At 40.8% G+C, this 20,472-nt stretch overlaps 1 protein-coding gene across 10 annotated transcripts in view; it reads right to left on the bottom strand.

Moving 5' to 3' along the window:
• LOC132397357 (receptor-type tyrosine-protein phosphatase mu-like) overlaps window positions 1-20,472 on the bottom strand; it is a 981,490-nt gene that overhangs the window by 11,974 nt on the left and 949,044 nt on the right. For all 10 annotated transcript variants that reach the window (XM_059976027.1, XM_059976037.1, XM_059976052.1 and 7 more), the window contains 5 exons: window positions 14,312-14,461; window positions 11,272-11,445; window positions 9,973-10,104; window positions 6,318-6,443; window positions 2,832-2,995 (listed from right to left, as the gene is read on the bottom strand). In XM_059976027.1, the coding sequence (XP_059832010.1) occupies window positions 2,832-2,995; window positions 6,318-6,443; window positions 9,973-10,104; window positions 11,272-11,445; window positions 14,312-14,461 (746 nt within the window). The remainder of the gene's footprint in view (window positions 1-2,831; window positions 2,996-6,317; window positions 6,444-9,972; window positions 10,105-11,271; window positions 11,446-14,311; window positions 14,462-20,472) is intronic.

Below are 20,472 nucleotides of genomic sequence, written 5' to 3'. Positions count from 1 at the left end.
TTGTTACAGTTCTAAAAGTTGTTGGTGAGGACACACTTGGAGTACCATGTACATGTTAGATCCCTTTAACTAAAAAAACGATCGTGTAACATTGCAGGCAGCCCAATGAGATTCACACTGCTAATTTCCCTCTCACCAAATGAGCATCAACACTTTGTATTTGTATTCTTTGGAGTTTTAGAAGAAAGGAGTGACCTTATTCAAACATGTAAGATCCTAGCAGGCTTGACAGGTATTGAAATGTTTTTTCAAATGGGAGAGTCATAAACAAGGGGACCTCAATTTAAAATAAAGGGTCAAGTGAGGTGCGTAGAAATGTAATCTGCCAGAGGATGGTGAATGACTGGAATTCGTTACTCTACAGGGTGATGCTGGGCCAATCATAAGATATATCTATTGTCAAGATAGATAAGTATTTGAAAGTGAGGAAATGAGGGTTATGGGGAACTGTCACAATAAAAGAACTTGAGGCCACCATAGACCAACCAGGATGTACTCCACCAGGGGCAGTGTAACACGGCATCCAGGCTGGAGATGGTGATACTCCCACTGTTCACTGGGCAGAAGAGAAGCTGCAAATTTCTGTGGCATTCATGGCTCTGGTCTGGACATCTTTGTGTGGCTGTATCTGACTGATATATTTTTGTGCTTTTATCTTGTATGTGTTATGTGTGTTTTGTGCTGTGTGTGACTGTTGATACTGTATTTTGCACCTTAGTAATGCAGTTTTGTGTGGCTGTATCCATGGGTATGCATGTATGGCTGAATAACAATTAAACTTGTATTGAATTGAATCGATCATATTGAATGGTGGGATAGACTTTGTGGCCAACTCCTTCTCCGAGTTTCTTGAGTTCATGTGATGGGAAGGAGCAATATAAAGATACACCTAACAGAAAGAAATTGGGAGTACACCAGCCATGATCTCAATAAGTGAGAGACATTCAAGGGAAAAGGAATAAAATAGAGGCCATTACTGGAGGCTATATCTTAAGAGTCGATGCCAGCAAGAAATAGTAGTTTGAGATGTGTTGCTTGATCGACTGTTTAAGAAAATAAATAAATAAACCTAATTAAATGAAGGCAGTTAAGTGATGGTAGTGCTTGCATAAAACATCTCTCACATGGACTCAATTTGCACTTCAAGCTAGTTTTCACTTTGCCAAGCGGACATTTCCACTCCCTGCACCGTGTGTTGTTTGAGTGAGGCCGGCTCTGCTGTGCTAAGTTCCAACACATTTCCATGCAGGTCTGCACACGTTATTCACTTCCACTAGGTTTCAGGCTTCACAAACTAATTGCATGCAGTAAGCAAACAGCTTGATTACTTCCATCACATTAACCTAAACTGGAGTCAGATCTCATGCCAACGCTGTGAGGTCATTCAGTGCTCCTCCACATTGATTCACTTGGCTAATGGATTTTCAGGTGTATAATCAAGATATTGCCCTTTTGACAATGCTTCTGTTAAATTATTTAAATAAGCCCTAAATGTGAACTATTATTCAAAGTAGACTGTTACAATCTCCAAAGTCCTCCCTTTCGAAGGGTAAAATGGAAAGAATTATCAAGCACTACAGAAAACAATTGAATTCAAATGGAGATCATTATCCCCTCAAAACTGATCAGCGAATTCCAAGACCTGGGCCTCAATACCCCCTTATGAAATTGAATCCTGGATTTCCTCACTTGTAGACCCCAGTCAGTTTGGATTGGCAAAACCATCTCCTCCCTGATCTTCATCAGCACAGGAGCTCCATAGGGGTGTGTACTTAGCCCCCGCTCCACTCACTTTACATCTATGACTGTGTGGCTAAGTACAGCTCCAACACCATGCACAAGTTTGCCGATGACACACTGTTGCAGGCTGTATCAAAGGTTGTGAAGAATCAGCATACAGGAGGGAGATTGAAAATTTGGCCGAGTGGTGTAATAACAACCACCTCTCTCTCAATGTCAATAAGACCAAGGAACTGATAGCAGACTTCGGGGGAGGGAAACCAGAGGTCGATGAGCCAGTAATCATCGGAGGATCAGAGGTGGACAAGGTCAGTAACTTTAAATTACTGGGTGTCACTATCTCAGAGGACATGTCCTGGACCCATCATATAAATATAATTGCAAAGAAAACACAACAGTGCCTCTACTTCCTCAGGAGTTTGTGGAGATTCGGCATGTCATTAAAAACCTTGGCAAACTCCTATAGACATGTGGTGGAAAGTGTGCAGAGTGGCTGCATTACAGCCTGGTATGGGAACACCAATGACTTTGAGCGGAAAATCCTACAAAAGGTAGTGGACTTGGCCCAGTACATCACGGGTAAAACCTTCTCAACCATTGAGCACATCTACATGTTATCATAGAAAACCAGCATCCATCAACAAAGACCCTCACCACCTAAGCCACACTCTTTTCTCACTATATCATCAGGCAGAAGTTAGAAGTTCCTCAGGACTCACACCACCAGGTTCAAGAACAGTTACTACTCATCAATCATCAGGATCTTAAGCAAAAGGTGATAACTATACTCATTTAAGGAAGGACTCTGATCTTATTATTTCATGCTGGTTATTTATTCCTATTTACTCATATCTGCATTTGCTCAACTTATTGTCCATTGTTTACAGTTACTGTTCCATAGATTTGCTAAATGTGCCCGCAGGGAAAAGAACCTCAGGGTTGTATATGGTGACATGTATGTACTCTGATAATACATTTTACTTTGAACTTTGTTTGTGTCACAATATTACGTCCACCTTTTTGGCAAATTCAATTTGTTTGATGCACTTTAATAAGGTACAAGTTGCCAGAGAGAAAAAAGCATGACTTACAGACAATGTACAACTGTGCGACCTTCCCCACCGTCATATTCCTCCTGCCATTTTTCCACCTGTCTGATGAGTTTCAAGAAGGAACGTTTGGAGATGGGATTATCTCGACACTTGGGCCATCCCAGAAACTGGAACTGCTGCACCATCCTACAGCCATCTTGAGGCTGAAGAGAAACAAAAGGAAATAAAAGTCATTAAGCAAACTTAGCTAATCATTTACTGAGCTCTCTGTATTCCTTCATTGTGTGTGTCAACCCTTTTCCACTTTCTTAGTGCAGTATGTAAAAATGCTCTTTTCCTATCCAATAACAGATTTTCAAGCAAATATAAACCAAAGGTTTTAGCTGTCTTCGATAGAAACATGTAAAGCAAAATACTATGAGAAATCTAAGCAACATAAAATATGGGGAAGATAAAGTTGATCAGGCAGTTTTGTTAAGGGAGACGGGGAAAGTTATTGCTTCAGATAAATGGGCTTTCATCAGAATTGGGAAAAACCTTTGGTAAAGATTATGCAGAGAAAGGGAGGTGAGAACAAAAAGTGATTGGGAAGAGCAGAGGAGAGATTAAGTAGTAAGTGGCATCTCCTGCATTTAACTCTATTACAGATTTTCCCTTGTATTTTCATCTTTCTTCCATAAGATCATAAGACAAAGGAGCAGAAGTTGGCCATTTGGCCCATAGAGTTTGCTCCGCCATTTCATTATGAGCTGATCCAATCTCCCCTTTAGTCCCATTCCCCCATCTTCTCACCATAATCTTTGATGCCCTGAATACTCAGATACCTATCAATCTCTGCCTTAAATACACCCAATGACTTGGCCTCCACTGCTGCCCATGGCCACAAATTCCATAGATTCACCACCCTCTGGCTAAAATATTTTTTTCGCATCTCTGTTCTGAATGGGCACCCTGCAATCCTCAAGTCATGCCCTCTCGTACTAGACTCCCCCACCATGGGAAACAACTTTGCCACATCCACTCTGTCCATGCCTTTCAACATTCGAAATGCTTCAATGAGGTCCCCCCTCATTCTTCTAAACTCCAAGGAGTACAGTCCAAAGCGGTCAAACATTCCTCATATGTTAATCCTCTCACTCCCAGAATCATCCTAGTGAATCTGCTCTGAACCCTCTCCAATGTCAGCACATCCTTTCTTAAATAAGGAGCCTAAAACTGCACACAGTATTTCAAGTGAGGTCTTACCAGTGCCTTATAGAGCCTCAACATTACATCCCTGCTCCTATATGCTATTCCTCTAGAAATGGATGCCAACATTGCATTCGCCTTCTTCACCACCGACTCAACCTGGAGGTTAACCTTAAGGGTATCCTGCATGAGGACTCCCAAGTCCCGTTGCATCTCAGAACTTTGAATTCTCTCCCCATTTAAATAATTGTCTGCCCGTTTCTTTCTTCTACCAAAGTGTATGACCATACACTTTCCGACATTGTATTTCATTTGACACTTCTTTGCCCATTCCTCCAATCTATCCAAGTCTCTATGCAGACTCTGTTTCCTCAGCACTACCGGCCCCTCTACCTATCTTTGTATCATCAGCAAACTTAGCCACAAAGCTATCTATTTCATAATCCAAATTGTTGATATACAATGTAAAAAGAAGCGGCCCCAACAGGGACCCCTGTGGAACACCACTGGTAACCGGCAGCCAATCAGAATGGGATCCCTTTATTCCCACTCTCTGTTTCCTGCCAATCAACCAATGCTCTATCTCGTACATAATTTTCCTGTAATTCCATGGACTCTTGTTTAGCAGCCTCATGTGCAGCACCTTGTCAAAGGCCTGAAAATCCAAATACACAACATCCACTGCATCTTCTTTGTCTAGCCGACTTGTAATTTCCTCAAAAAATTGCACTAGATTTGTCAGGCAGGATGTTCCTTTAAGGAAACCATGCTGAGTTCTGCCTATCGTGTCATATGCCTCCAGGTACTCCGTAACTTCATCCTTGACAATTGACTCCAACAATTTCCCAACCACCAATGTCAAGCTAACAGGTCTATAATTTCCTTTTTCTTCCTTGCCCCCTTCTTAAATAGCAGAGTAACATTTGCAATCTTCCAGTCTTTCGGAAACAGGCCAGAGTCTGTCGACTTTTGAAAGATCATTGCTAATGCCTCTGCAATCTCGACTGCTACTTCCTTCAGAACACGAGGGTGCATTCCCCACCTTCTCTGCATTTTATGACATGACATTTCAATTTTTTCCAGTTCTGGAGAAAGGCCATGGATTCAAAACTTTAACTTGATTTGTTTCTACACATATGCTGCTTAATCTGCTGAGTACTTACCACGCAATACTTTCCATCAGCAAAGTGCATTAAATTAAAATTCTGCAAGCACTATATAAGAAGATTAAATAAAATCTTTGCATTAACAGTGTTTAGTAAAGTTTTTGATGATCAGGTGCCAAGGTAGGTGGCTTTATTGGAGCAATGCATGGTTGATTATTGCAACAATAAGGTGGACAAGCTGGCTAGCAAATCACCTCAACTGGGATTATAGATCAACATATGAAAACTAAACCATCATTTGCTTTTCCCAAGGTGAGCAAGCTTTGGGAATGATTAAGAAACTTCCGATCACCAAAATCACCCTGCTCTTCTTTCCCATCCCCAATCCGTATCTCCATGGGTTTGCCCCACTTTATCTTAAAGACAATGACCAGAACAGTCATTAGTCCTCCAGAGTATCTTGTTTTAAATTCCACTCTATTCTCCTGCCAATATATAATGCCTAATTTATTTCACTTTATCAGTCACTGAGAGGATAGATTTACAAGTCGACAATTATGAAGCTGCCCTTTCACTTGAAACTCCTGTTAAAATTGAATCAGTTAAATATCTCCTAATTGCATGACAATATTGTTCAAATTGAGAAAAAATAACTGGTGAGAACAGTGGCTGAGATCCACCCCCTCAACTCTGAGCACATCTGTAATGAAGCGAGGTTAGAAGTATATCTTGTACCACTTAAAGTTAGATACTTTTTTCATCAAACAATTAGCACATTTTACTAAACAACAGCATTTTACCACACAGTAGCTGCTTTTTAAAATATTTTAACCCAGTCTAAATATTTTAACAACCAATGTTATGTTCAGTAACCATAATAAGCTTAAGACAATATGTTAGCAATGTGTAGAAAAAAATTGCATTTTATGCTTTTTAAATAGCATTTTTAACACAACCCTCAATTAGAGCTATAGAAGTCATAGAGCATAATTATATATTAAAATTGGAAATGTTTCAAGCTGTAAGTACTATCCAGTAAAGCTGTTGAGATACTTGGATTCACAGGACTAACAGGATACTCATTCTTCTCCTCAGCATCATTAACTTGCTGTCAAGTGCTAGTGAGGAATCTAAAGCTCTTACGTTTAGACATGGTAAGTGGAGTTCGAAAGCGCTTCTGAAGATTTTAATTGATTGTTTTCTCTCACTGTGACACAAAGCAGCTCCTTACCCTGGATGCATTGTAAATTCGGAATATTCTGCTGATTATATCCTCTTCAAGGTTAGCGGACACAAACTCCACTTGGAGGGGCCCATGCCGATGGACACCATTTTCTGGCCAGTACTGAGGGCACAGCTAGTTGGAAAAATCATCAATATTTAGATCCACAAGCTACTACTACAAAACATTTGCACTTACAGAAAAAAACAGCACCCAAATGTGTTCTAAATATAATAAGCTGCTTTGATAATTTAATAGAATGTGGCAACTGTTCCATAGTCAAAACTCAATAAATATGAAATGGTCAATGATATTATTTGCGGAAGACTTTAAGGGAGTGGTTTTGGATGCAACAAGGGATTCGGCAGATGCTGTAAATCTTAAGCAACACACACACAAGACGCTGATGCACAATTTAGTAGCGATGGGATAAGGAGTGGTGAATATTGACTGATAATATTGATTTACGATCAATGAAGTACACTTGCTTTGGTCAGAAGACAGTAATGTCCACTGACATATTTACATAGCAAGTTGCCACTGAAGATTGATATATCTCTGACAGCAATGTGAGAACCTGTGAAGCCATGTTCATGCCTCCAATCTCAGGAGATGGCAAGGGATGTGAAATGCTGGAAGAAATAGCCACCTCTGGTGGCAAGATGCTATTATTTGGGGCCATGTGCATGTTGGATAATCATTCATATGTACAAATTAGCAATCGCTGGCTGGTGAAGTCCAGCTCCTGACTAGGGAAAATCAACTTCTAATCAATTGCACACAAGCAAACGTAGCTTCTTTTGTGTTTGCTTAGTATAAATGACATAAAGTCCCAAATTCCGGATGCATTGTTTCCATTCAATATGGATCCATGGTGTGCACTAGCGACTCATGCTGTAAGTTAATATTCTTCCTTTGCTATGCTCAAAAGAATATTCTCAGAGCTTCAGATCAAGGGCTTTTTTGAAAATTTAAAATTATGCACTTATCAGCTCACCCCAACAATACATATGGTGGATTTTGCCGATGCCTTTTCTATAAACATTTTCCAGTTAAAAATCTTACAGCTGTCACTATTACAGAAGATCTGCCCCATTGGTCTGGACCTGATCCAAACCTTATCCCTTATATAAAAGGGCAATGATCCCATACACTGAAATTACATTAAAACGCGTGGCCAAATGATAACTGAGCAGGACAAATACAGTGAAGCTCAGGTTAATTGTGGTCTTCACTATGTCGGAGCAAATCATTGTTGCTCGTTTGTGGTTCTGGTTCCACAGTTTCCTAAGGCAATTTATCCATTACAATCTCAGTGCAACAATCCTCCATACATCCACTAGAGTTCAGTAGCACCATTTCCAGATCTGGTACACCAATCTGGTACATAACGTCACTACAGGTCACAGGGTGCAGTAGTGAAAGTAGTGAAATTTATGATTCACGTTTGCTGCCTGGCCAAATGACCAATACATTGAAGGTGGCCAAAGGCTTTCAACTGGGCCAAACTATGGCAGTTTGAATGTGTTTATTGGTTACAAACCTAGACATTCAGTTTACAAGAGTTCAAAACCCATTTTGCAAATGAGAAAGTTAATGGTCCAAAAAACAATCTGTTCTGCTTCACTCTTAGGAGAAGCTAAGTGAATAAGTACTTTCCATCAGAGTGATATAGGGGAAAAATAAGTGACGCTCAAGAATCAACATTTTAAATCCCTTTTTATTTGACAATGCAAAAGCTGGCCGCTTTTAGATCATTAGGGCTATTTCTGCAACTAATTGAAGGACTTGAGTATGTTCGCTGGTGTTTATTGCCTGCTGAAGTCTGTGCTTTTATCTGTGCCTTATATAGCTCTGGTAGTTTGCTTCCTAATACTGAAGCAAACAAATTAAATGTCATAGCACTCTCCGTTGGCAACTTTCAGTTTCTTGCTATAACTTCTGCAAAAGCCAAATAGCTTCCCTGAAGATATGGAATAAAATAGCCCTTGAAGAAATGTTACCAGAACATTCTTCATGCAAGGTCAAGGCTTTTTCGCTGGGGTCAGTTGGATTTTCTGACAATTGAATCTGGCAAGTGAGGCTCTGTGCCAGTGCAGTCTATATTGAGGATGTTTTCCCAATGTTTCTTTAAGATATGACAGTACACAACACTGATGTGTTGTCATACACAGCCATTCTAACCACCTACACCTGTATCTGGCTGACACCATACTTACTGTGTGCTAAACCTAACGATGTTTAGAAATGAACTGAAGCAGAGGGACATGATAAAACGGAGAGATTCCATGGCTTTAAGTGGACAGACGGTGATGCAGTGAGTGAAGATGCTGACTCACAGCTTCAGTGACCCTGGTTCAATTCTGCAGAGTGCCGTCTGTGTCATTTACAAGTTCTCAACCTGAGGTGTATTGGTTTACTGTGGGTACTCCGGTTTCTTGCCACATCCCAAAGGCATGCGAGTTGGCAGCTTAATTAACCCATCTAAGTTTCCCTGTAGTGATTGGTGAGTGAACAGTTGATAAGAATTTGGGGAGAATAAAAAGTGGTACTGTACTAATGTAGGATTACTGACTGTTAAAGGGTTGTTGATGGTCAGCATGGGCTTTAGGAGATCTGAAGAGCCTGTTTCTATGCTGTATCTCTCAATGATAGACGAATGTTCTGATTTTTTAGTTTTGCGAATTGTGTTTATGATGTTGCTTGCTTTTGAAACTTCTACCAGTTGAGACCTGATGAATCCAGATTTCGTTTCAGTAATCAGACAAATGGATTTTCACTAATGGGTTTATGAAAAGTGTCCTCTGCAGTTCCTTAGTTGCTGAACTCAATTCCTTTTTAATTTTATTGACAACCTTTCAGAAAGCTTTGTATTTTTGTTCAATCCTGCAAATATGAGACATTCAATAGATATTGAAAAAAATCATTTTCACCACTGATTTCAAAAAGAGCATGGAGGAACTAAACATGCTTACAGAAGTCTCTTAGATTACAATAGTCAAAGAAATTTATGAAAGACAACCCTAAATAGGGAGTATTAAAAAATGTGGAAATTTTGCCATAACATCCTCTTGTACTCCAAGTTTGCATAATCCATCTTAGACCATGAATAGCTATTCAACAGTTTCAAGAAAGATAGCCAGACATTGGTTTGGGCTGTGATGTTGTACAGAAGGATCCAAGTCAGTTATAACTAAGGCTGTAAGTGCATCTAAAGATAATGACTGATAAAATGGAAATTGGGGCAGAAAATCTTCAGATTATTGTGTAAATTACATTGATATTTAAAACTCCAATGTCTGTAAAACAATTTTTAATATCTTGTACAAAGATACTGTACATATTTGCTTATTTGGATCTTTTTTTAAATCTTTGTTTCTGACAATGCAAAGCTTTACACAATTTTGTATGTATTTATCTCCAAGTTTCTATGTAATTTGAACTGCTAACTGCAACAGCACACACACTTTGCAGGTGAATTCTGTTGCATACAGGTGCAAAATATTAAGATATTAGCACTGACACTCTTTGTAAAACTGACCCTGAATGACCCATGATGATTCGATGCATTGGAGAGGTGATGGATCTGAAGCAATACTGTGCAGATGCTCCCTGTTTTGGTGTGCGTCTCCCATGGCTTTTAGTGGTTTGAGCAGACACATACCTGAGCATGGTCCACGTCATTCAGCATGACAATTGATGTGCAGTGATAGTCCAACACCAGTCTCCAGAAGTCCTTCACAGTATTTGGCAATGGGTGTTGAGTAACAATGAAGGCAGATGGCTGCTTATAGCTCTAAAAACATGAACAAGAAATTAGACCAGCAGATGGTTCCAGGTCTGATAAAACATTAACTTTGTTTCTCTCTCCACAGCAGTTGCCTGACCTGCTGAGAATTCCCAGCATTTACTGTTCTCATTTTAGATGACCTCTGTCCTCAGCTACTGCCAACACACATCAGAAAAACAACAGCCACCTTATTCCTAGCTTATTAATGCACGGAGACAGCAAGGTGATTCATTAAAACTTTTGGACCTTCCTGAACAATAATGGCGTGTTAGCCAGATTAACAAACAAATTGGCACAGGTGAAGCGGATAACAAGGGGTGTATAGGAATATCGCAGGAGATCGTGTGGACCCTGGAGACTGTGACTTCTCTCCAGCTGTCATGGCCACTTCCTTACCGGGGATTCCGTCACATACATGGTTCAGCTAGAGGGCACCCTTAAGGCAAAGATTGAGGTCGCATTTGTCTTGTTTCTGTGGAGATCTGCCTTGATCCATTTGGAGCTCTGCTGTCTGCCATGCTGGCGTAGCACGGTATCCTCACAGAGCTGAGAACTGTCAGATGTCAGCAGACTGCCGTTCTCAATGGAATGGGGATGTCCCCTTCAGCAGAACACCTTTCTCCAGAACCAAAGAGCAAGTGACCACTGGCAGTAAGCTGCTCCATGTGATCAGAGGGGTGTTGTGTGCTAGCACATTGAGCTGCTGCATGAACCAGGAGATATTTTATATCAATGCATCACTGTCCTGGAGATATCTGCCACCAGACTTAAGAAGAGCTGTTATAAGACTCTTGAATGGACCTGTTAGATAATAAAGATGAACTCTTGATCTTTCAGTCTTCTTTGTCATGGTCCTTTCACTCTATTTACCTGCACGACACTGTCTCTGTAACCGTAAAACTATATTCTGTTTTCTGTTATTGCTTTCCTTTTTGTAATATCTTGATGCACTTATGTTCGGACTGATCTGCCTGCATGGCATGTAAATCAAAGCTTTTCACTATTATTATTTTGAGATAATAAGAACCCAATTACAATTTACCAATATTGGCTACAGGATCTTGTCTCTCTCCTGCAATCTAATTTATATCTGTAGTTGATCTAATTGCCAGACATCCACCATTGACACAGTCTTATGGCTTCTTACGCATCATGTTCTCCAGAAATACTCACGTCCATTAGGGCAGCGTTGATGTAGTTGCTGCTCTCGCCATCTATGGTGATGAGGAATGGGAGACATCGGTCTGGTGGAAGGACGTCCATGCATCGGTTCTTCTCATGGTTCCGCGGTAGGAGGGCTATACTGCAGTCCTCGACTCGTAGTGTTGGGGTCACCATATTAAGAGTCTGAAAGAGGAAGGTGGCAGAATAAGTGAACTCATTTTAACTAATAACATGTACAAAATGCTGGTCATGGACAGAATAAACAGTTGATGTTTTGGACTGATTCCCTTCATCATGACACTCTTCCCTCCACAGATGGCTGCCCGGCTGAGCTCCTCAAGCATTTTGTGTGCGTTGCTGAAGATTTCCAGCATCTGCTGACTCTTTTTCCCTTGTTATGAGACATATCTATTAACGTATGAGACAATGCTAAATGTTTACCCTTCTCTGCCAGGAAATTGAATTTATCATTAACATCAACATCATTATTACAGGGAACTTTATGAATGTGACATGTGAACTGTGTGTTTATTGAAACTTGAGGCTTTTATAATTGCTCACCATCAACCTCAGTGCTACTATGGATTGAGCTTTGGTCTTTGAAGTTTGCTTTACGTATAATATTTTCTCTTTCCAGAAGACCATAAAACATGGGAGCAGAATTAGGCCTTTTTGCTCATTGACTGTGCTCCACCATTCCATTAAGGCTGATTTATTATCCTTCTCAACCCCATGTTCCTATCTTCTTCCTGGAACTTTTGACAGCCTTACTAATCAAGAACCTATGAACCCCTGCTTTAAATATACCCAATGACTTGATCTCCACAACCATCTGTAGCAATGAATTCCACAGACTTACCGGAGGCCCTCCATTGGTCAGGAACTGACAGAGATATTGCATCCCAGCTGTCTGTGTAATAAGCAAGCCAGGACAGTACGATACGGAGAGCAGGCTGTTGCCCATGCAGCACTGTGCCACTCTCCATGCAGCTGATGAATCGAAAGGAACAGCACAGACTGATACAATTTGGCACCAGCAGCATCACAGGAGTTGCTAGTCAGCGCTAAACAGATTCACCATCCTTTGGCTAAAGAAATTCTTCTTCATCTCTGTTCTAAAGTGACATCCTTTTATTCTAAGGCTGTGCCCTCTGATCCTAGACTCCCCCAGTATTGGAAACATCCTCTCTATATGTCCACCCTATCTGGTTCTTTCAACATTTGATAGGTTTAAATGAGACTCTCCCTCATTCTTCTAAACCCCTGTTAGAACAGGAGCAGAGACATCAAATGGTCCTTACACATAAACCCTGTCATTCCTGGGATCATTCTCATTAACCTCCTCTGGACCCTTTCCAATGACAGCACATCTTTTGTTAGATAAGGGGCTCACAATACACCAAGTGCAGTCTGACCAATGCTTTATAAAGCCTTATGCCTACGTCCTTGCTTTTATACTGTAGTCTTCTCGAAATGAATGCAAACATTGCAATTACCTTCTGAACCTGCAATTTAACCTTTAGGGAATCGTGTGAGGACTCCCAAGTCCTCATTTGAAAATTCCCTGCATGAACATTTTCATCAACCCTGGGAGATAGACAACTGTGGACCAAAATGATTGATCCCTCAAGCTTGTCTCAACTTCCCTCCCATGGCTGATCTACTTTAACAAAGTTAACAGGGGCATGGTGATTTTGAAGCAGTTCATTTACCTGCACTAACAACCCAGAGACACAAAAACACAAGAGAGAACACAACACAACACAAACACAGAAAACACTAGGGCCTGCAGATGTTGGAATCTGGAGCACCAAACAAAAGACTGGATGAACTCTGCAGGCAAGGCAGCCTCTACGGGAGAAATTGGACAGTTGGTGAATTAGGTTGAGACCCTTCATCTGGGATGACCAGCAATTGGAGTTCATATCCCACCACAGTTGTGTTATTTAACTAGAATTAATAAGATGGAATACAAAGACCATTTTAAAGATGATGAGCACAAGAACTGGATTGTAATGAAAAACCCACCTGGTGCATGAATGTTCTATGGGGAGGAAATTTACTATCCTTACCCACCTATGACCTATTTCACCCTCGTCAAGTTTCAAAAACTTAACAAGTCAGTCAGTTGTAGATAGTGACTCAACACCACCTTTTCATGGGACAATTAGGAAAGACGATCAATCCTTGCCTAACGAAGAACGTCCAGGACCTCAAAATAACTTGTAATTGATTATTAGTGTTTCAGGTCAAAGATCTTTTGTCAGGTCTCAATTCTGAGGAAGACTTATCAGCCTATGGCATTAACTCTGTTTCTCTTCCTACCGATGTGGTCTGACTTTCTATTTCCTGCATTTCTGTTTTTATTTTAGATTTCCAACACCTGCAGTCTTTTATAAAAATTGTCAATGCTTAGCGCAGACAATCATCCTGCTTCCTCTGTCCAGTGGTGATAAAAGGAGATTGATGTTCACTGGCAATGAGATAGACCTAATTTGATTCCAAGTGTGTGAGCTATTCAGGACTGTAAGATCACAATAAATAGCCAGGTATTAATGGGCTTCTGACCTGAATCAAACTGAAGCAAAACAAGTCTAAATGTCTCCTGGTGGTAGCCTTCATCTGCAAGTAAATAGATACCAAAAAATATTTAAGGGGAATCTGAGGGGAAACTTCTTCACTTAGAAGGTGTTGCAAGTGTAGAATAAGTTGCCCATGAAAGTGGTAGATACAGGTTTTTAAATGTAATGTTTAAGAGAAGTCCGGAAAGGTACATGGATGGGAGGGGTTTGGGGGATGTGGTCCGGGTGCAAGTTGACAGGAACTAGATGGGCTAAATGGTCTGTTTCTGTGCTGGGCTGCTCAATAACTCTATGAGAAATATCACTCTCCTCCTCCCGAATGAAAATTCACCCATCCTATCCCAGCAGATTTCAGGTATTAAAATATTTTCAATGGGCCATTTTGATCAGTTCTGTACATGCACACATTCCATTTTTATAAAAATCCCTTTGTACCACGAGAAGTGTTGGAAAATTTCTTTGCATACCCTATACTCCTCCTTTATCTGCGAAGAATTAGTTTGTGGCTCCAGCTTATTCATCTCATAATAGGCAGACCTCAGCTGAGAGGCGGGAATTGCTGTATCTCCGCACAGACAGGCTTCTAGTATGGCGTCATGGATGAATACATACTGTTCCTGTTGAGACAGAGAAGAGAGTAGTGATTTTCAGTTGAAGTGGAATCAATAAATGCACAGGAATTAAAGACTGAGAAAGGTTTTCACAGAGACACTTTGAGCATGAGGCTTAATGATTTCTTGCTGAGTGAAATGTAATTCATATTATACCACGTACTCAAAATGACTCTGAGGCAAACAGTGCTTACTGGCAGTGCTTCAGTGTGTGTGTTGTGTATTTAACATTTCTATAATAGTTGAGTAATATTGTAAATATATTGTTTGATTAAGCATTTTTATTTGCTTACATAATTTATTATGGGTTATATGTAAAAGTATTTGAATGGCATAAGTGATTACATCACCATGTCATGTGTGTGCCTCACTAAAATAAAGAATAAGGTAGACATGTTATTTTCAACTCCTGATGCACCATCAATAACTCACACTGAGACGTAGGCGAGATATCGGCTTTTATTGACTGGAAGAAGGAACCAGGAGTGAGTGTCTATCATACAAGGTCTTGGAGACTGAGGCCGAGCGTCAGGCCGCAGGTCTCCTTTATACAGGGGCCTGTGGGAGGAGCCACAGGAGCAGTCAGCAGGGGCGTGTCCTGACAGGCACATAGTTCACCACAACTCCATGCCTTTCTTTCAATTAGTTTTCTGTTTTTTAAGTTACAAAACAAAATAGTGGCGATGAGCAGGTTTTAAATGAACCTGAGATGACAACCTACCCGTTGAAGTGCAGTGAGATGTTCAAGTTGAAAAATAGCACAGCAAGTCATTCAAGTTAAAAAGAAGCAGAGCACACACTTTTCAGGAAGGGACAGAGGTGGTCGAATTTTTTTTAAAAAAGGCAGAAAAGAGATGAAATTCATGGGTTCAGTGAGTACCAGGTGATAATAACAATAAATTAAAAATGCAGAAATAGTTTGCTACATCGGAAAGATAGATGCATTTGATTGCACAGAAGGTAACCAGCTGATGTATACTGAGCAAATTGAGCAGTATTTTGAAGCAAATGAAATAGCCAATGAAAAGCGAGCGCCAGTTTTGCAAAGTGCACTGGGCGGAAAGACAGACAGTTTGCTCAGAAGTTTGACTGCACCAATGAAACCAGCTAAATTGAACTTTGCAGATATTGTATAAGTAATGCAGGAACTTTTAGAACTGAAATCGTCATTGATTGCAGAATGCTTTAGGTTTCATAAGTGGTTCAGAAGGAAGGGGAGTCCACTTCAACATACATGGGTGAATTGAAGAAGGTGTCTGAACATCGTTAGTTCACACATGGGCTTAATAATGCATTGAGAAATCACTTAGTTTGTGGAATCTTACAAACAAGCACTCAAAATGACTCCTAACTGAAGCACATTTTGTATTTAAAAGAGCAGTTGAAATCACTGCATCAATAGAAACAGCAGTCAGAGATGCAAGTGAGTTGCAGTGAAGAATGAAAGAGAGCTTGAACAAAATTGCAATGTCTAAACAGAAACCGTTGCTCACATACACAAGACCAATGCAGGTTTAAAGGTGAAACTTGCAGAAAAGGCAATAAATTAGGACACATACAAATAGTATGTCGGGCAGTCAAAAATAAATGGACTGCACAGGAAAGAGAAGAAGATAAAAAGTCAAGTTGTATTTTCAAAAAGAGCACTAATCTGTATGCTTTGATGAAACATTTGATAATGATAAAAATAACACAGGACTGGATAACTTTGAGACTTACAATGTGAAAACTAACATGAAATAAGTAAAATGGCTCACACCAGAACTGAACGGCAAATTAATCAAAATGGAATTGGACACTGGCTTGGCTTTTTGTCATTTCACAAAATGAGTTTGTACTGCATTTCAAAGATACTGGACTGAAGCCTACAGTTATCCAACTGAGACCTTATACTGGAGAAAAGATGATGCCTGTAGAAATGACACCTGTGAATTGCAACAACCAAGAAACCACATTGGGCTTGTATATGGTAAGCAGGAGGGCCAGCATTGTGGGAACGTGATTGGCTGAGACAACTACAACTACCAACTTCTGCTTTAAAATGGTGCTACTGAAGATGGGCGACAACTTACAGGTGGTTCATAAAGCAAGAAATACAACTAAATACACTTCTGAGGAGGAGTGTTCGGAGTGAGGTCAGGACATGAATTTGGGCACGTGAAGGAGAGAAAAGTCAGAGAGGAGGAGTTTCAGAGCCTGTCCACCTAAACCAAGAGTGAGGCCTGATCGATCTAAGCACAGAGCTGATTTGGAAAGGTCAACTATGAGTTGAAGTGTGGTGGCAGTGTCCAGGCCCAGAGCATATTGAAGTGACAGGGCCTGGATCCTAGGACAGAGAATGACCCACTGTTGGCAATTTAAATGTCGGTCCAGATGGACTAAAAGGCCAGGGTGTTGGGACCAGAGGCGAGGGTTGGTTCGGTTCTGCTCGCTGTTCCTTGAGCTTTGCTGGTTTTCCATTTTGCTGAACCTGTGAGACTGCTCTGGCTGCTCTGGGCTGCGATTTCCATGACGACACACCTCACTGTGTGATGAACTCAGCTCACCACCTCAGCCTGCCCTGGCTGCTCCAGGCTTCGTATCTATGGACTGAACTTCATTCTGAATGTTGTTGCTTGCTTTCGTTGTTTGCAGAATGTGTGTTTATTTTCTCTCTGCACATTGGATGTTTGTTCCTCTTTTTTATTAAATGGGTTCTTTTGGGTTTCTTCTTTTGTGGCTGCCTGTAAGCAGATGAATCTCAAGGTTGTATAATTTATGCTTTTTGATAACAAATGTACATTGGAGATCCTTTGACCATTTGCGTGCTTCATCCCCTGCAATAGAGCCAACTGAAAGTGAATTGAGAAAGGTTCTGGATGATTCCACAGCAACGTTCAAAGACGGCATTAGTAAACTCAAACATATCAAAGGTAAAATAGTGTTAAATGAAAATGGCACATGCAAGTTTTACAAAGCCTGGCTGGTTCCTTAGACCATCTGGGATAAAATAGACAGTGAACTAGATCACGTAGACACTGAAGGAAATATTTCCAAGGTTGAGTGGAGCCCATGGGCAATCCCAGTGGTCCTGGTTACCAAGAAGAATAGGTCTGTCAGGATCTCCATCAACCCAGTACTGAAAGTAGATCAATATCCTCTGCCCAGGATAGAGGATATCTTTGCAAACCTTTCTGGAGGAAAACACATCAGCAAAGTGGACTATAGGCTGATTTATACTTCTGTGTCAAATGAACGCGGTAGGTACGGCATACCCACATGACCTACATTGTACCCTACGCCATAGCCTGACGTGCACCTCTCCAAAAATGTAACTGCACGTTGCGGTGATGCAGAACGTGACAACTGTGATTAGTTCGCTTGGTAGCATCGCACTTCCTCTTGTCTATAGGCATACTGTGTGTACACTGATGCGAAATAAACTGTTGGAGACGATGAACCTAATCGTCAAATCTACCTGCCGACATTCGAAAATATTTGAAATGCATTTCTTCGTCCATGTCTCTCACTGTCTGGACAAGCTCAGAAAATTCACCCTCCTTCTGCTTCAATCCGTTCAATGGTCATACACCATCGCCTCTGATGTCTTCGCTTTTTTCTGCGTTGCAGTAATTTCAACATTTGTTAGCTCCAACTCAGTCGCCATTGTTTGAAGTACATGAAAAAACTCTACACAGTGGCATAGAAACCCCATCACCAACTAGTGATTTGGCGGTGAATTGCAGAGCGACGCAGACACACCAATGCACAGGTATAAATGCTCACAATGGCGCAGGCCACTTACGAAGGCTGCAGTGTAGGCTACTACGCAGAAGTATGAATCAGCCTTTAGCTGAGGCCTACCTATGTATGGAGATGGAAGAAGAGTTCAAAGTGCTTTATCACTACAACAATCAAAGGGCTTTATCACTACAACAAGCTTATTTTTGAAGCAGCATCTTCACCTGCACGTTGATAGAAAGCTATGAACCAAGGGCTGCAAGGCTGCCCAGGAGCTCAATGTTACCTGGATGGCATCATTGTTACTGGTGAGGATGAGAAGGAACATCTCCAAAATCTCAAGGCAGTGTTAAAAAGATTAGAAGATTATGGGCTCAGAGTAGGATGCAACAAGTGTAAATCCTTTAAACCAAGTGTCATTTACTGTGGTCAATACATTGAAGCACATGCATTACAGGGGTGTGTCATCTAGACATGGTCAAAATGCGGGGGCCTGGGATAGATCAGCAGCTTGCTATGTGCTGTTCAGAATGTCAACATGTCCTGAAGGTGACAAGAGCAGTGCCTCTCCATCCCTGGGAGTTGCATGCACTGCCCTGGCAGAGGATTTATGTGGGTTATACAGGACCATTTATGGTCACAAATGTTCTTGATATTTGTGGATACAGCTACAAAGTGCTTCCAATAGTCTTGCACACTGGCGATGTGTTGAGAAGCTGCTTCTCAAGGACAGGTGTTCCAGAACACTTAGTCAGTGACAATGGACCACAGTTTGTTGCAGAACAGTTTCAGTCATTGCTGAAAATAGATGGAATAAGATACATTTCTGGACCACCCAGCTACCAATGGCTTGGTTAGTCCAGAATATACAGAAAACACTTCAAAGCAGTGTCAGCAGAACACACTCCAATGACGGTGAATCTGAAGCTCGCCAATTTCCACCTTGCTTATCACAATGCAGCACACTCTACAACAATCAACTCACCAGCTGTGCTGTTCCTGGGTTATCCCTTACGCTCACGCTTGGATCTCCTCAAACCTAATCTCAGGAGTATGCAGGACAAACAGCTGAGACCAATTGAAGGTTCCTCAAACAAGGAGATTTTATGTTTCACTCCTGGACCAGCAGTCCTGGCAAAGAACTACAGAAGTGATCAAAAGTGGGCATTTGGAAAGATTAAGAGTAGCACTGGATCACTCTCCTACACAGTGGAGATGGCATCAGATGTCTTCTGGAGATGGCACATCAATTGGTTGAGGAGAGCAAAGACAATTGTTAGAGATGAAAGGTGTTCAGAGCTGTCAGAACCATTTCCTGCAGTCTCAGAGTCAACTCCCACAACTGCCATGGAGGAGGCCCCAGAACCTGAGATTGTATCACAGCCACAAGTCTCATCTGCCAAGCAGAGTGGCAACCCAACCCATCCCCACCACAGCCTTGTCAGGAAAGACATTTAATCACAACAGTAAAAGAGTGGATGTCTACAAGCTGAAATGTATTCTACACTGAGTTGTTGATAGCTAAGCAGGGGAGAAATGGTTTGTATTTAATATTTCAGTAATATTTGAGTAATTTTGTAAATATATTGTTTGATTAAGCATTCCTTGTTCGTTTACATAATTGAATTACAGGTTATATGTCAAAGTACATGAATGGCATACGCCATAAGTGCATGCTTCACCTTAATAAAAAAATGAAGTACAGACATTATTTCCAGCTCCGTGTTCTTCTTTTGACTAGTTTTGTGTTTTGGAGTTACAAAAATTAACACTGTGATAGACATTTTCTGACCTAAGTTAAAGTAAATTTATTATCGGAGCACATATATGTCACTTCACACAACCCTGAGATACACTTTTTTTTGCACTACTTTCGCAGTAGTACGAAGAAATGCAATGGAATCAATGAAAACTACACACAAAGTCTGACAAACAACCAATGTACAAAAGACAACAATCTGTGCAAATACGGAGAATAAATAACAATAATAATAATGATGATAATAACATAATAAATAAGTAAATAAATATAACTGAGGACATGAGTTTCAGAGTCCTTCGAAGTGAGTCTCTAGGTTGTGGAATCAGATCTGAGTGGAGGTAAGCTCATTCCACAACCTATGGACTCAGTCTGAAGGATTCTGCAACTCATGTTCAGTCTGTAGAGAATAATAGACACAGTCTGATCCATCTCGAGCACAGGTCTCCTCAACACCAACAGCATCTATTGGTCTTGATGCATCTAAAAGGTGGCATCTGTAATCAAAGAACCCCTCCATTGGAGTATTGCTCTCTCC

This window comes from Hypanus sabinus, chromosome 1, assembly GCF_030144855.1.
Source record: "Hypanus sabinus isolate sHypSab1 chromosome 1, sHypSab1.hap1, whole genome shotgun sequence".
Lineage (NCBI taxonomy): Eukaryota > Metazoa > Chordata > Chondrichthyes > Myliobatiformes > Dasyatidae > Hypanus > Hypanus sabinus.
The sequence above is the reverse complement of the archived record's forward strand: the minus strand, read 5'-3'. Positions and strand labels throughout refer to the sequence as shown.